General features: G+C 46.1%; 1 protein-coding gene across 2 annotated transcripts; it reads left to right on the top strand.

Moving 5' to 3' along the window:
* The first annotated feature begins 2,206 nt into the window (after positions 1–2,206).
* FAXDC2 (fatty acid hydroxylase domain containing 2) lies at positions 2,207–14,913 on the top strand. 2 transcript variants are annotated; one of them, XM_061343998.1, is made up of 10 exons: positions 2,207–2,773; positions 5,416–5,480; positions 6,576–6,623; positions 9,154–9,242; positions 9,343–9,446; positions 10,152–10,273; positions 10,600–10,805; positions 11,701–11,806; positions 12,382–12,548; positions 13,463–14,913. In XM_061343998.1, exons 3-10 carry the CDS (start codon positions 6,576–6,578, stop codon positions 13,617–13,619), a joined length of 999 nt encoding a protein of 332 aa, XP_061199982.1. In that variant the 5' UTR covers positions 2,207–2,773; positions 5,416–5,480; the 3' UTR covers positions 13,620–14,913. The 2 variants fall into 2 exon arrangements, with proteins under 2 accessions (XP_061199982.1, XP_061199983.1); XM_061343999.1 differs by lacking the exon at positions 6,576–6,623 and having other exon boundaries at positions 2,213–2,773.
* The last annotated feature ends 2,307 nt before the right edge of the window (positions 14,914–17,220 follow it).

Below are 17,220 nucleotides of genomic sequence, written 5' to 3' on the forward strand. Positions count from 1 at the left end.
CAGAGCCTGGGGTGATATGGTTTAGTGTGAGGTGTCCCTGCCCATGGCAGGGGGGTTGGAACTGGATGATCTTAGGTCCTTTCCAATCCTAACTATTCTACGATTCTATGTTTAGAACCACTGCTGGGGAGAGCTGGAGACGTACTTTACTGAAGGAGATCAGAATTTGTTGCAATCATGGCTAATTTTGATCACTGCTAATGAGGATGAAGAATAGCAGGGAAAGGCACCCTGCTCTTTAATAAAGTCCCATAATTCTTGTATTTGGAAGTAACCAAATTTGCTTTCAGGTCCAGCCTCCAAAGCAGGTTCCTGAAAAGCCCTCACACCATCTGTACTTAGCACCAGAGTTAAAATGCTTTGTGTAGATATAATACATCATAAATAAAGGAATAAAGGGCCATAGCTCAGTATTTTCACATTCGCTCGCTGGAGCCCCATGTCCTATATCATGCCCTGTTGAAACAGTTCTGCATTTCCTTTAGAGCTTAGTAACAGCACCACAAATGGTAAAAAACTTACTTATGGAAACCTTAAAAAGTGAATGAAGAGTTAAAAGATGCAGCTGTTGCTGAACATGTTTGAACCCTAACAACAAAGCCATCATTTGCATTTTCCTAACCTTTGTGTTGCCCAGAGATGCTCCCAAAGCCTGCCACTGCAGTACTGAGTGGTGGCACACATCTGCCCTGGCAGCTGGGTAGTAATACAGTTGAGAATGCAGGGGATTAACGATGAAGTGAGGTGTGCTCAGTTCAGATTCCTCTTCCATGTTAGAGGAGCCATCAGTGTGGGTTTGCACAGTCCTGAAAGACAGTGCATAGGTTTTATCCTTCTCATACTTTTTTCAAGCAGTGAAACAGTGACTATTGCAGAAATGGAGAGTGAACAAAGAGAAGTTATTTTATGAAGCATCAGATCTAAGAGCCTTTCTGCTGAGAGGAGATCAGATTTCTTGCATGCCTCAGCACTAAGGTTGGGGTGTTTGTAGTGAAGACAGCAGAGCAGGACACAAACCACCTGACAGAGTCAGCTTTCAGATTGCTGCCCACCTGCCCTAGACACAAACTTGCAGTAGAAGGTAAATGACGTTCACATCCTCATGACTAATAGGCTGAGTGCTCTGTTCCTGTTGGGTATAAATATTTCAGACATAATCAATGTCAGAATCAAACAGCCCTTTAAAAGCAGCACTGACACCTGTGAAATCCACCAGCTTATCGTTCACTTTTGGCTATTGGATGAACAGTCCTCCCAGTGCAAGCCCCAGCCCAAAGAAAGGTCATCTCAGGACAGCATTCATGCAGCACCCCTCTTGAAATGCCCATTCCCACTTCCCCCTCTGCACGTGTTTAAATGTCTGGAAGGAATCGCATTCCTCCCTGTTGAGTCTGCTGTCTTATGACAAATAACAACTGGTAGCATCAGCTGAAAATTACAATCTCTTTTCCTACTAGGGAATAGTTAGGATCAGTCAAGAGAAAGCGACAAATAAAACAGTCTTAAATGTGAAATGAAGCAATATTGTATGTTTACCGTGCCAAGAGGACACTGTGAGGGGAGTTCTGGGAATACTCTCTTTCCAGAAAGAAGTTAGTAGTGGTAGGGACAAGGAAATGGGCGCAGGCAATGAGGCATCAGTTCTTCATGCTTGCAAGTCTCTCTACAGCAACAGCTGGTGCTAGCTTGAGGTGTTGCTTCACCTATGGATTGCCATACAGAGCTGTGAGGCCAAGGTGGTATTCCTTGCTATTCCTTGTGTGGAGAAATAAATCTCAGAAGTTATGGCAAGCAACACTCTCAATTCTCCACGCTTAATTCATAATAGAGCACTGTATATGAGGTAAGTAACAGAGATTGGGGCCACATTTGCATAATAAAGACCAATGCTACTGCCAATTCCATCTTGCTCTTTGCAACAGCATAATTACAGACTTTGTGGTCTGTAAACATTGTATTTAAAGACAACTGAGCCCAACTGCATTCTAACCTATTTGCATCTTGTCCTTACAGATGGAAACTACAGCTGTAGCTGGTGGAGGACACCATATAGTAGCAGCATTGGTATGACTGCTAGACACCAGGAAGACTGGACTGCTGGGGTTTTGCCAAATTCCACAGTGACCCTTATTGCTTTTAGCAAGTTCACTTTTGACCCATTCAGTTGCACTGGCTATTTTGTGCTCAAAACATGAGTTAGTGCATTATAAAAATTATTTATCTTTAAGGGTTAGGTGGCTTTTTTATTCTCAGACACAGCCATTAAGACTCTTACCTGCAGAGATGTATGCCTAATGGTTACCGAGTGACAGCTTGTGTATGCACGCCGGGAATGCTGCCAGTACTAGCAGTGACATGGCACTGGCTTCACATGACTTGCCTGGGAGGGGACAGCCAGGTCCTGCTTGGAAACACCCCCCCCGTGTCCTTCGCCTAAACCCTCATAAAGTTTCCACAGCAGTAATGAAAGGTGAAGAGCTGAGCCCCAGGCTCTGAATGGGCACAAAGGACCTCTCCTAGGCTGCAGTTAGCAGGAGAACAGACAGGCAGAAGTCAGGGGTGTAGCAGCTTGAGAAGATGTGATAGAAACATTGAGGAAGTCATTCAAAGGCAATGTATGTCTGTGTAAAGGATGAGTGTAAGCTCTTCTAGGAACTCTGGCTGCCTTCAGACCTGTGCATTGCTTGGCACAGCGAGACATCCACCAAACACGATGTCTAGTCCTGTGTCTGCTCATATAGCGTGGCTGATATGAAACTCTTCAGGTGACCAGGTAAGCTGTTCTTATGTTTTTCCCTTTCTATACTTCCATGGATGGCTGTAGCCTTTTTCCCTCTCAGGTGGGTTGTTTTCCACTGTCTGGGCACTGTAAAGGTTAATTCCAGTGAAAGAAGGTTTACAACAGAAAAATCAAGCAGGAGGGAGGAATAGCAAGAAGCTGGGGTGGGCAGGCAGACCATCACAGCGATGTACTTAGTAGTAGTGTAATGTATTACTGTGTGTTAGTGTAGTATATTACTGAGCTGTGCCTGCCAGAAGCAGGATGGTCTAGCTGCTGTCAGGACACAGTACTGGGTACAATACGAGGAGAAGCCTCAGCTAGGGGCAACAGAAATTGATGGGACAGCAGAAATGAGACATAAATAATAATAGTACTGTTAAGACAAATATAAAAGATAGGGCAGTTCTTTCCTTTTCAGATAAGGTTGAGCATTTTAAAACATGATACAGACAAACTGGCTTTTTCTGACACTTGAAGTGGAAAATTCAGTGAAAACACATCTCTGACTTAATGAACAGTTCTTGGACAAGTGATGAAGTACATGGAAATAATTAAACAAAATTCACTGGAATTCTTTATGGACCAGTGTATGTTTCGTTTCCGCTTTAACACCAAGGCACTGATTGGAAAAACAGTTACTTTAGGGGTGAAAATTTAGTTTGAATCAAATTTTGTGTTAACTAATTTGAAATAACCAAAAAGGAACCTCTTTTACTCCCCTTTTAAGTAAGTGAGCACTAGTTCTAGCTGATATTTGGAAATAGCTGCAGGCAGCTGAGATCTTCACTGGTTGATTCGGGGCTGTGTAACACGCCAACACAAGAGCACTGCCAAGCAGCTGAATGGCTTTTTTGTTTGCCAAAAGAGCCCTGGTTACACTAATGCTTTTTTAATGTACTTGGTGTATTCTGAATCAGAAGAGATATTTTCCAACAATAAAAGAATGTAGGCAATGATATATTTCGGGAATCCTGATCCATTGGAGTTTATCTTGTTTTAAGGCACATAATGTCAGTTTCTATCCTGTAAATATGACTTGGCTGAGATTTTGGAGAGAGGGAGGGTAAGGAGATGCACAGGATCGTTTTGAACTGGGAGTCTTTGCCCAAGCAAGACCTGTGTCATAATTTGGTTATTTAAAAGGAGTACTACTAGAAACATGATTCTAATTTTAACTCTTTCCTAAACTCACAGAATCTGGGACTTGGTGAAGCAATGGTTCTTTCTCCTCCTAAAACCTCAGAACAGAATCACATTCTCTTTTGTGCTCTGCTTTTGAGCTCATTCCCACACAAAGATTCAGCAGCCCTCCATCAAGCAGCTGAGATACCCCTCTTATGTCTGCCTCCCTGAGAGGTAATGTTGTACCACAAGGTCGTCTGAGCTGAATAATCTCTTTAACCACAGAAAACTGTGACAATGCTATTTGGTGTACTGTGCCAGCAGAATCATTTCATACTGCTGTTTTCATCTCCCTCCTGGCTGGTGGTAGAGAAGACAACACAGCAAAAGGGCAAGGGATATGAGATATAACAAGGGACATTCTGATTAGGAACTGTGTGGGGAAATCACAGCAAAGGTAGTCAAATACCTGAACAGTTTTCCCAGAGAAGATCTGGAATCTCCCTCTATGGTGACACTTAGAACTCAACTGTTCAGGGCTCCAGACAGCCTGCTAAGAAAGCTGGAATGGAGCAAAGCCTCATAAAGGAATGGATTATTCAAGCTTGACATGTTTTGAGCATTAGTAGTGCTTTCTTGGAGGCAGTGGGCACACCTTCATTGAGAGGACCTTTGTGACAAGATAGGTGCATAGTGCATGTTTCGTAACGTGATTGCATCACTGCAAGCAGAAGGGCTTTTGGAAATGACGATAAGATCCATTTGTCCTGTGGCAAGTGATTTATGCTGTTCTGTTCAGGCTGGCAAGTTATTTGTGGTTGCTACTTGCAGGTATTCCTCATAAGATATGTTAAAGTTCAACTATATTTTTTCAATCAGGTTATGTTGGTAACTTTGATATAGTGGAGAAATAAAATACACAGAAGACCTCTCATACTGGCTCCAATAGCTCACAAGTCTAAGAGTGAGGAACTCCAGGTCTCAGGAAACATGAGAAGTCCTAGGACACTGTGACTTCCTTAACACATTCTCATTTTAAGCAACACCATCTCAGGGCACTTCTCTCACTACTGCTTTGGCCAAAGGAGGCAGAGTTAACTCATTTATGTTTTTCAAGGCTGCTACCAAAAGTGAGCATTTCCCATGGGAGCACATAGAGCCCTGTTTCGAAACAGGGGGTTGGGAGTTCACATCCATGGCTTCAGGTTTCAAATCACTTCTTGCCTATTTTATTTCTTCTTCTCAGAACCATTTATCATCAGCTTCTTGCACTGAAGTACGTGGTGTGGTGACTGTTCTTGTCTTTTCCTGTCCTTGGGAAAACAGGAATACGAGCAGAAAGATGGTCTCCAATTTTCGTCTCGTGCTCCTTGACGTGCATGCTAACATAGGGAACACAGGGAAACAGAGCTGGAAACTCCTGTAAATAAACTGAGTTGCATTTGTAAGGATGTACCCAGAAAGCTATCATTTCAAACCTTCTGGCTAACATAAGGACTTCTTTTTGGCAGTGTATTCCTCCTCTCTGAAACGCTGCAAGAGGAGTACTCCCAAGAGGCTTGCTACCATCAGAAAGGTAATGAAATATCATCTTCGTAATGAACACATTTCCAACTGTTTCTGTTTATACTTTAGGTAACACATTTTGCCTCTGCTTGAATATTCTTCTGAGTATGAAAAGCAAAAAGGATTTAATGCTGCAGCCATGAGTAATCTGGCCCTCATATTAGAATTCGTGTGTTTGTGTTCAGGTGAAGCCATGAAGACTTTAAGGAATGTTTTGTTAGCTTTTGCTAGTTATAATTTATAGTAAGAATGCAGCAATATCAAAACAGTTACACAATAATCCCTAGGACAGCAACAGCAGGTCCTGAAATACAGAGATCTTGCCATGGCCATGGCCAGCAGTGAAGCCCCAGCAGCTACTTTAACCTTGGGGCTTATTTTATTTTAATTCTATTTTATTTTTTACCAAAACCAGCAACAAATGGTCAAATGCAGGGAGATTTATTACAAGATCTTGTCCATTTAGGACTTTAAACCACCAAACTGACCACAGCAGGACTTGAAGCAAAGATGATTTTCTCACAACTCACAGCTCCTCTGGCACAAGATTGAAGGCTGTGGGGGGCTCTACTGTGTTAATTCTTCATGGCACAAACTCACTTTGTTGTAGCTGGATTTTTATTTCCATCCTTGTTAATTTAACAACTTGTCACCATTCTGGTGACACAGGTTCCATATCGTATCTGGTGGCACAGGTTCCATATCATTATTTCCCTGCAGTCAGTGAAGGGCTGGAGTTCCCAGTGGGTGCAATGTATTCCTGGGCCACATCAGAGGAGGAAGCTGTGCCACAACACACAAGTGCCACGATCACAAGCTTTGGGTTTGGCTGTTCTCCCATGTGTCTTTGTTACCCTTGCATCCCTGTTAGTCCTGTAGGCAATACTCATCAGGACATAAGGGGATTTCTCTCCTCAGGAGCTCAGTTTGCTCAGTAGCCAAGATGAAGGAGGGAATAGGACAGGACAGGACACAGCACAGAGATTAAGTACTTGACAGTTTTGCAAGTGAACTAGAAGCTGAGGGGTTTTGCTGTTGTCAGCAGTGTATTCTTCCACTTGCCAGCTGTACAAGGCTCACTTACTTAGATCACTGTTTAGTTCAGATGAAAAGAGTCTCTGGGCATCCCACCATGGCTGAGCAGCAGAAGCAGGTAAAGACTCAAGGTTATCTTTTAAAGTATCATCTCTTACCACTACAGCAACAGCTTCCCAGCATTGTTCCCTTCCAATGAGCTGCAGCTGAAGGGTCTGTTACCTTTGCTTACATGGCAAGAGACCACAGCACTCCCCTGTAACCAGAAGCTGTGCCACCTAACTGAGCCCAGTCCTCAAAGTGGTCCTGCTGAACAGTGTTTCTCTCTTCTACACTAAAGGAATATTCCAACTTCTACAAGCCCTTTAAGGGCAAGATGGATCAAAGTTTGGCAATTAATGTGCTGGAGCTGTTGGCATGAAGAGGAACAGGATATTAGCACTGGGACTTGATGAACAAGGTGGTTTTTTTCCTATATAAACTGTGCTCCTACAGCTCATGTAATTCCACAGAGTGGGATTCACTCATGTAATCATCACATGCAATAAAAACACAGGCTCAAAACAAGCCAAAGGGCTTTTAAAATAGCTTAAGTGCTGAGCTTCAGCCACTCTCTGTCCTGTCTCAAAGCAGGACACACAGTGATGAGCATTAGGAGTTAGTAGATTTTGAAGCTCAGTTCTTCAGCTGGAAGGTGCTAAATAACTGAAATACTATTTGGTCTAACTAAAAATCCTGACCTTGTAAGGCATCCGAGTTTTTTCTTTGGTGTGTTCTTCCTTCATCCCAGAAGAAGGATTTATGGATACCATTCCCTTAGGAATGTTACAAAAGCTTTGTATAGCTTTGTAACCTTTTCTTCCAGATAATAAGATGGTGTTCCAGGGTCTAGAGATTAAGAGAGTCTTATGTCAGCGGACACGAGATACAACACGGATGCAATTGGAAGTATGAAACTGCTGAGAGAGCAAATGTCCAACCCTGAATCCAGCAGGCACCCTCTGAAGCTGGAATAGGTGGCTTTTCCCAGCCTTCTGTCTGTAGCTCAGTAAACCGGTGATAACGCTGGCAACTGATCGCATTGCTACCAATGTAAAACTGCAGGGTTCACAAACATCAAGCTGGAGGGCAAGAGTCCTTTAAATTACTCCCGGTTCCTAACTGGATTAAAAATAAATGATAAGAGATGAAGGTTGTTTGTTTTAACAGGGAAAGTTTCAGTGCTAATGAGCAAAGTTCTGTCCTGGCACAGTCAGATAGTGCTGGCAAGTCCTGGGCAGTGTTTAATGTTCTGTAGCTGTTACCGAATCTTAAAGCACTGAAAGTTGTGTAGAGAGGATTCCTCCATATTGCATTACCCTAAACACACCTGCATTCAGCATTTATTAGTGAGCTGCCTCTCGTTTGACCTCTCTGATGGGAGACAAGCAAGACAACAACTGTGAATCATGCTATTTTTACTCCAGTCTGTGCAGCACAACAACACGTATTAAAAACAGGAAGGAGAGAGTAATGAAACAGACACTGGTTAGTACACTACAGACTTTTAGAACTGCACTGATTTCCTTTTAAACATATATCCTGCAGATAAATACAATGCACACCAACCCAAGAAAACTGAAACTAAGATTGCTGAACTCCAGAACCAATTCCACCTCAGGCTACTCTGAAAGATAGATAGTTAATTATACAGTTGTCATATATTTGGCTAAACAACTTGGGTTTGGATCTTTAAATGCTCACACTGAAGATGCTTTTTGTAGTTAAAATCCTTATTGTGATAAAAAAAGTCACAGTAACATCACATTTTATGTCCTTATGCTGTACACAGGAATATTTGTTCAGTAGATAACATTTCTGTGACTGATAGCAGGGACTTAGAGCACTTTATACGTTCGAGTATTTTAGCTCCTTGTTCATGTGCAGTTGTTCATACACATGGCACTTATTAGCCAAGTGGTACTCTCAGTACTAGAGCTTAGCTGTACCTGTGATGGCCTAAAGGCACACAAAGTGCATTGTGCAAGGAAAGGTATTAAACCTCTCTTGCACTTGTGGGGAAAAGAATAGGCAAGATTCTGGGCACATGAGCCTGACTTCACAATCAGTCTTCAAAGCAAAGAGGAAAGTGGAGAAGAGTACTTCTGGATTAACTGGAGCTGTTATTCAGTTCATCTGAGCACAGCAGGTCTTGACTGCTACAAGGAGGAAGCCTAACTGCATCCTGAGAGGGAGAAAATACAGAGGGAGGGAGCTGTTGAGGTGGAGTTCTTTACCCTTTCTTCCTTGCCAGCTGGCTGTGGTTATCCAGAAGCCCCTTACACTGTAGTCCTCCAGGTACCAGGAAGTGTGCCAGATGAAAACAAAAAGGGAAAAATCAGTGGCACTTTCTCTCCCTTTGATTATTCCAGAGAAATTCCATGTCAGACCGTGCAGGTCTCTGTAAGCATGGCAGACGGATGCGTGTGCACTTCCCCCCTGCTCGATCACACGCTACGTCCCATAACAGCTTTGTTGTTGTGCTCTTTAGAGAGTTTGTGGAACAAAACAGCCCATCATAGGACTGCCTTCATCGCCTGCATTTCAAACACAGAAAGTGCTAGTGCAGGACACAGCAGCACACGCTCACTCTTGTTGCTTGCTCACAGGAAGAGAAGCTCTGGGATGCCATGAAGGTCACTGCCTGTGTCCTCGGAGCAGGTCTTCTCCTATTCACTGCCTTAGAGAGCTTTGCTTGGTAAGATGGTTTGAACAAAGGGGCTTGAGGAGGAGCTTTTCTGTGGAGAGGGGAAATGGATGATGAAAAGATGGGCAACCAAGAACACTTATTCCTGCAGGTACGTGCAGGATATCTGGGACACTTTGGGCCATTTCTGGCAAACAATGTGGCTAAAGCTCTACTACCTGTTAGAAGGAAAGGAGTCAACACTCTTCTTACTCGGTGAGTTTTAACAGCTCTCTACTGTAGGAACCATCCTTGTGTTACATTTAAAAATGGGACGTGGGCATGCCTGCCTCAACTCACTAATCCTCTCACTGAAAAAGCACACGTAAGCTTCAAAGAGAGACAGAGCTGACACAGTGCCACTGTGCTGGCTTTGGACTGTTCACACTAGACACCCTACACAGATAAAAAGGTTGATCTTTCTGCTGCTGCTGAAAAGGCTTCATAAAGTGGATACACTTTGTTCCTGTAAGAACTGAATGACTCAGTAGAATTACTGAAAAGTGAAGTAAAATCAGCGAGCCATAGCACCTATGTAACTTCTCTGTCTGTGATTACAGCTGGTGAACGGACCTGGTAGGGATCTTGCAAAGGTCCTATAGATCAACTCAACCTTATCCTACTTGCATTTAACAACCACCCATGACAAAGATCCCACAGCCTCCCAGAAAAGCCCTTTCTTGGCCTCAGCTGTGGCATGTTTCAACCTATGAGACATTTGCCTATAACCTTGTCCCATTTCCTAGGTCTTACTTGGATGTTGAATGTATCCATATTCCATTTTAAAGCACCTCACTGCAGGGGATATGCATCTGGCACATCTGGGTCCTAGCAGGATCCTCTGGGTACGATGCCACTGTATTTTGTTTTTGATTTAGCCTCAATTTATTCACACATCTCTGCCCTTTCCTCATGCCACAGGGGCTGCGCTGGTGCCTGCCCTTGCTTTCTGGTGCTTCAATGGAATCCTTATGGTGGCTGATGTAACGGGAAAGCCAACTTTCATTACTCGCTATCGCATTCAGCTGGGCAAGAATGATCCTGTAAGTATTTCTCACTCTGCCTCTTCTGCTTGCTAAACACTTCCTGCTGTCTCTCAAGCTAGGAGCAGGGAGAAGAACCTGTTATGCTTTCCTCTTGCAACCAGATAGGATTCAAGGACAACCAAGCTGAATCTTCCATACGTACTGCAGAGAGGAAGGCAGTTCTTGGGATGAAGCTACTGATCAGCTCTGAATTGGCTGCTTGTTAAAAAGCTGATCACAAAACTAACATGGGAACTGCCTACAAAACTTAAAGCTCTTTCTCCTTCCCATTCAAAGCTGCATTGCTCCTGACTTAGCCTCAAATCCTGAATTCTCTTTTGCAGGTGAACACAAAGAAGTTGCGCCAAGCCACCTACACAGCGCTGTGCAATCAGGTCTTTATCTCCTTGCCCATGCTTCTGCCCATGTTCTACATCCTGAAATGGTGGGGCAGCACCTTCAGCAAGGAGTTACCCACCTTCCGCTGGTTCCTGCTGGAGATGAGCATCTTTACCATAGTGGAGGAAATTCTCTTCTATTATACACACAGGTGAGCTGAGCACAGGAACAGGACTTTGTGGTTTCCTCCATGCCTTTAAGCTCATACCCATCTCTTGCAATAGCTGTAGTCCCAGTCCCCCCTCTTCTACCTATCTTCTGTATATATGAGGTGACTTACAAGCCCTGAAATCCACGCTTGCAATGTGAGGCTTTGGTGCTGCTAGTAACCAAAGTAAGAAAAATGGGTAAAATTACAAAGGTGGAGCAGCTTAAAGGCGAAGGAAGAAACAACCCAGAGAGCTTTACACCAAAGCTGTGACCCAGTGTTCCTCGAAAAGAGAAGAACAAGACTGACTGGCCTGAAAGCAAAAAGCTCAAGAGGTCAATGACTGAGGTACTGTTCACTTGTACGGCACCTACAGAACAGGGCTCCTGACACTGCAGGCTTTCTAAGCACTAAAGCAAGGAAGAAAAGAGCCTACAAAAGACTGCGCAGGAGCAAGCACAGCATTCTCAGCAATAGCTTTCCCTTTTGGACAAATGCAGATAAAAAACTCAAAAAGCCATTTCTTACAAAGAACCCACAGAACCTGAAGTTCTGACTCTGGCAGCTGCCAGCAGGAAAAGTCAAACCAGTGAAAATACAAAGCACGTCTTTCCCTAAGGAGTGCTCCCAAGGTTGAGCAAGAGTCATTCAGGGACTGATTTATGGGACTTACCTGATCTTAAGTTTAACATCAGCCAGTGGGCACATCAATTGAGTAAGGCCACAATATTCAATACAGAGAGGGAAACCAGGACTCCTACACTCTTATTCCCGCTGCTCCAACATTGTTATGTTGGAAGGGGCATGAGCAAGTCCCCAGCAGCAATTCTGTGTTACGATACCCTATGTTGTTTCCTGCAGAGCTCAGACCCTGCCTTTCTCTGTGTTCTCTGCTTAGGCTTGTTCACCTCCCACTCCTGTATAAGCACATTCACAAGAAACATCACGAATGGACAGCCCCCATCGGTGTGGTCTCCATTTATGCTCACCCCGTAGAGCACATAGTAAGTGAATTCTCCCATGATCACCCTGCACAGAGTGTGATTTCCATGGGATGAGGAGGAGTGGTAAGAAAAGCAAATTAAACAGCACTTCTTTCTTAGGAAATTCAGCTGCACTGCCAAGTGCTACTTGTCTGTAGAAGGGTTGCAGTATCTGTTTATACCGAGTGCTTTAAGAGCACAGATCCAAGGACCTCCAACAGATAATCTGGGCAGCAACAGCCATTTGTGCCACTGGTAGGACACGATGCGGTGATGCAGCCAGATCACCACATTGATGCTGTTGCACATGTCCACAGGCTCTGCCCTTTTACACTGAGATTTCCCAAGAGCAGCTTCAGATTATTCCAAGATGAAATTCAGACTTCAGGCTCCAGGGGGATTTACTGGAATGATGCTGCCTTCACAACTGTGGGTTGATCTCAAGTCTAACTTCTAGTACAAGTTTAGAGCTTGGGGTGGGACTATGTTAGTAAAACTCAGCTAATTCTTTCTTTGATGCTGCTGTGATTTTAGTAAGGGGTTTGAATCTGCTTGTCATGGACCCGTTAATAAGGCTGTTTGCTATTCATTTCCAGCTGTCCAACATGTTGCCTGCCATGACTGGCCCGATGCTCATGGGCTCTCACATCGTTTCCATCGCAGTGTGGTTCTCCCTTGCTCTGGTAACAACGAGCATCTCACACTGCGGATACCACCTGCCCTTCCTGCCGTCACCGGAGTTCCATGACTTCCACCACCTCAAGTAGGTCGGGGCACTGCCTGGCTCCCTCTTCCCCTCCTGCAAAGCTCCTTTCCAAGGGTCAGATGGGTTTGCATAGGAGAAACTTACCCCATCCCAATAGCCGGCTGAATGCTGTTGGTTTCTAAAGCAGTTAAGAGACCAGGGCTTTGGAGGACTCCAGCCCTACAGCTGCTGGGCACCTCACTGACATCCAGCCTCCTCCAGCAGCTGACTTTGAAACCTCCTCCAAAGCACAAACGCTGAGGTTAGCGTTCCAAGTTCCTGGAGATTACATGGGAACAAAGCACGTAGTAGGGTAGAAGTAGCAGCTACCACTGGACTTCCCCCAGTGTGAGCATAGGGCAAACAGTTCTGTGCAAGGCTCTTAGGAGTTCAGGAGAACTGCATGTGATCTCAAATGAAGACGGAGCAGGGGAAAGCCACAAAGCTGGAATAGATTTGCAGGAACCTCTCTGTCCCTTTCCCATGCAGAGGGATTAGTAACACTGATGAGATAACACCTTGCTTAGGCAATCCCCATTAACCCAGAGGTTCCAGGCCACCTCTTACACTGGAGAGCGATGATGTTCCAGCAGGTTGTTCCGGGGATATAATGCCACAGCAGTGCAAGAGCTGTGCCCGTCTTGCACATGTGCTCCCAGTTCAGACATACTCCCCCCAACAGCTTGCCCCTCCTGCAGAAAGAGCCAGCATGGCAGCTCTATCAACACCCAAGTGCTGGACATCACCCAGACCACAGTGCTGGTTCTCATTACCAGCCCTATCCTCAAGCTCAGCTCATGTCAGCACTGCAGCGCTGAGATGCTCTCAGTGGCAGAAGTTGCACGGATAATCAGGGTTCCGAATGGAAGTGGAAATAGGGAGGTCAGGGTAACCCCAGTAACATCCAGTGATGCTCATTCCCTGTTTCCCAGGTTCAACCAGTGCTACGGAGTGCTGGGAGTGCTGGATTACCTTCATGGAACGGACAGAGTGTTCAGACAGACCAAAGCCTACGAGAGACACAGGGTCCTGCTCAGCCTCACACCGCTCTCCCAAAGTATTCCTGACGCACCCAGGAGGTCAGAGTGAGCCAAGGCAGCAGCCAGACAAGGATTTGTGCCAAACAGTATTTGCACTGGGACCCAAGTTATTGTTCACACATAGCAGAGCCCAAAGCTGAACGTAAACATACTCCTTGATGACTGCACTTCTGCTGCGGTTATTGTCTACCCAAGGCACAAACCACTGCTCTAGGAAGCTATTTTTACACAAAGCTGAGTGTTTTCATTACTTGCACTGTTGCTTGGTTCCAGCTGCCTGCACTGGGGCAATGTGTTCTGGGCCACATGGGGAGTTCCTGGGGTGCTTTCATTATGAAGGTTTTAACACTGCAGTGTTCACAGGCTGTGCTTTGGCCTCTCTCAGCAGCATTCTATAGAAATACCAACAAGATCATGGTAACTACACAGGATTAAACCCTCTATTCTGAGAGTCAGGATGCCTGGGATGTGGGATGCAACCCCATGAGAAGGCACGGGGCTTTAGAAACACTTTACCCTGCACATGCAGAGGCCTGACTTCCCTTGAGCAGTTTGTGCCAGCTCTGAATGAAGGGCAATCACATCCTCATCTGCACTCCACAAACCAACGCCTGCAAACAGCAAGTTTCCCCTCATGGGACAGGGAAGGAGACCCGGGAGCTGATGCATGACACGGCAGAAGCCTCCTCCTGAGCCACGTCTCATTCCCCACACCCCCAAAGGAGACACAACCCAAACCAATGTACAGTAACAACCTACGGAAAGAGACTTGCCAAGGGAAGAAGTTGGGTGAGCAGTGGAACCCTAAGGAAGGACCCAACAGAACACAGCCTCATGCACATCAGTTTGTACCTACACAACCAAGATGCTGCCAGTTCCCTCCAGGATCTTTTCAAGCCTCCATCCCGTCTGGAGGCCTTGGACAGCAGTGATGCATCTCTCACCGTTTCCAGACCAGCCCCCTGGGGGCACACACACAGGGCAGACTGCTCACCCCAAGAGCCCCAGCTCAGCAGAACACAGCTCAGGCTCCGTTGTCTTTTGAAGTTTTTATTTTTATACATTTTTTTTTGTATTAAAAAGGAAAAAGCATAATTACCACAAATTACAAAGGACTAAAGCATTACTAGAATAATGAATCACATCAGCCTAGAAAGCAGATACTCTGAATAATATTAATGTTATAATACAAGCTCTCATTCAAGTATTTTACATTTTTTTTTCCTCTTTTCCTTTTATACGTGATGATGATCCTAGCACATGGGTCAAAGATTATGTACTATCGACAGAAGATGGATCATGTACAGCGGGGCCATATTAACAAGATTTTTCCTCCCAGGTGATACATGGTCTGTGATGAGTCATTTTAGGTTTGTCTCTACGATAAATGCAGCTGAAGAAGGTTGCACACACTTTCTAGTCTGGGGGAACAGAAGGCTGAGGTTGGGACACACACGGGGTTGGAGAAGGGCCAGCACATGGAAACATCGCCCCTTTTGCTCCAGGTGAGCGCGCAGCTCGATGAGGGGTTCTGAGCCACGCATCTAAAGGTTTCCAGCCCCAGTGGGACCAGGACAGGAGGAGGAGGAGGAAGAGGAGCAGGGCTGCTCTGGGGAGGCTCGAGGGCCCAAGAGGTGCCACTTGGGCTGTCACCCAGAGGGTAAACCACAGGGGACAGTGCAGGGACCCAGGGTGCTCCCTGCTCCCTCTGGAGCTTCCCACTGAGGGGATGTGCTTGTCACAGATACATCGGTCCTATGTTCAAGTGTCTGCAGAAAGTGAACTGTAAACTACTCATTGAAACGCTGCCCCCAGCCCCCCGCCCCCGAGATGAATGTTGTCTTTACAATAAGAAACAGAAAAGGAGAAAAGGAAGTAATCCATCTATTACCTGTACTGGAAACTTGGAGGGGGGGGAGCCCAAAGAAAAGAGTCAGTGAGGCATTTAACACCAAGTGTAGCAACCCTCTCTTAAAAAAGAGCCTAGCAATCCATTTCAGAACAGTGACAAAGGGACATAACCAGCCTTGGAGGAGATGGGGAAATGAGCGTTGCAAACACAGCTTGCTACATGTACAGTTTTCCTTTTTTTTTTTTCTTTTTCCTTTTTCTTTTCCTTTTGATAGGATAACTGGAAAGGCATTAACAGCTAAAGGCCCCCTCTGCTCTGCACGTACGGACGCGTGGCAGGATGCTGAGGTTAACACATCGTATTGTTACAGTACAATCGACCAGTCCCGAGCAAGACGAGCAGTTGTTTTAACTCGAGGGACCCCGAGGGCTACAGTGGCACCACTGAGGTGCGAGGGGGGCAGCAGAAGAGGGACAGGCAGGCAAATGGAGCAGCAGGATTATTACTTTAATTTATACCCCCCATCTCCCCCTAGATGAACATGGCAAAGCAATAAAGGCCCCTCCAAACACACCTCCTACCTCCGTGCCAGGGCTCTGTACCTGTTGCAACTGCCTGCATCCCAAAGGCGGGCTGACCCCGCAAGGAGCCCTGGGCTGTAGCAGCCTGGATGTCCCAGGAAGAGGGGTGAGATGGGGAGTGCTCCCCATGCTCTGCATCCCCCAGCCTGCCTGAGGGCAGCCAGGGCTCCCCCTGACTGTGCTGGTGCCACCAGCACCACGCAGCCCGTGTGAGCTGCGGGATGGAGCTGCGCTCACAAGAGGTTGCCACTGGGACCACTAGGATTAAACACAGCACAAATATGATCATGGGCAAGCATCCAAGCTAAAGGCAAGGCCGAACACAGGAGGGCAAGAGCTTCCTCCACAGCACAGCCCCTCTCTGGACAGCCTGCGGTGGTGCGAGCAGTGCGCGACGCCTTCTGCATGCAGCTCTGCAGACCTGTCCCCTATGCAAGCCACAGGACAGGGGGAAGCCTCGCTGCAGTCAGCCCTGGCACTGACCACACGCTGCACAGGGGCTTTGCCATGGCCACCAGCAGCAGAGGGGTGCACGACACCATGGAGCTGTGACCGGTGGGCACTGCGCCCTGATGTGACCAGCCCTGAGACAGAGCTGTCAGCAAGCCACGGCTCTCACATCCTTCTTTCCCTGGCTACGCTGCTGTCCACAGTGAAACAAGGCACACGCTCCACAAAGCTGGAGGGCGATGGGACCACTGGGGTTGATGTTCTGATCCACCTCCCCCTGGGAAACAGGGGAGCGGATTCACAGAGCCCTCAGCCCCACTGATGCGACAAACCAGTGACTCAGCAGAACAGGGGAAGCCTCACCTGTGCCAAGAGCCTCAGCCTCAGAAAGTAAAGAATAATTTAAAATCAATTCAGATTTGGGGAAGTTCTCTGGGAAATTTCTTCTCTCTTCTACCACGCGAGCAATTCCAGTCTGCTCCACAAGCACTGACTCCACAGCAGCAGCTCCCTCCTCCTCACTTCCTATTTCATTTGTGGCTAAAACGCAGACAGTTGGCTTTGAAAGAGAACACACACTGACAAGGAACACGGACACGGCAGCAAGGACCACCCCTGGCACATCCAGACCTGCTTCAACTTGCAAACAGCCAGCAATGCATCTCCAGTGTCCTTGATCAACCCCCATCTCTGAGGCTTCTCCTTCCCAGATTGAAGCAAACCCAGCTGCATCTGTAACCTCAGAGATCTGACTCCATCCAGCTCAC

The sequence above is a fragment of the Neopsephotus bourkii genome, unplaced genomic scaffold, assembly GCF_033783945.1.
Source record: "Neopsephotus bourkii isolate Nb327-2 ecotype Australia unplaced genomic scaffold, CSIRO-AGI_Nbou_v1 NB_1846, whole genome shotgun sequence".
Classification (NCBI taxonomy): domain Eukaryota; kingdom Metazoa; phylum Chordata; class Aves; order Psittaciformes; family Psittacidae; genus Neopsephotus; species Neopsephotus bourkii.

Bases quoted from the DNA above. Each gene is read 5' to 3' on its own strand.
- FAXDC2 (XM_061343998.1), top strand. From the start codon at position 6,576: ATGAAAAGAGTCTCTGGGCATCCCACCATGGCTGAGCAGCAGAAGCAG. The intron at 9,243-9,342 runs GTAAGATGGTTT...TTATTCCTGCAG, and splicing joins GCCTTAGAGAGCTTTGCTTG to GTACGTGCAGGATATCTGGG. The intron at 10,806-11,700 runs GTGAGCTGAGCA...TTCTCTGCTTAG, and splicing joins CTCTTCTATTATACACACAG to GCTTGTTCACCTCCCACTCC.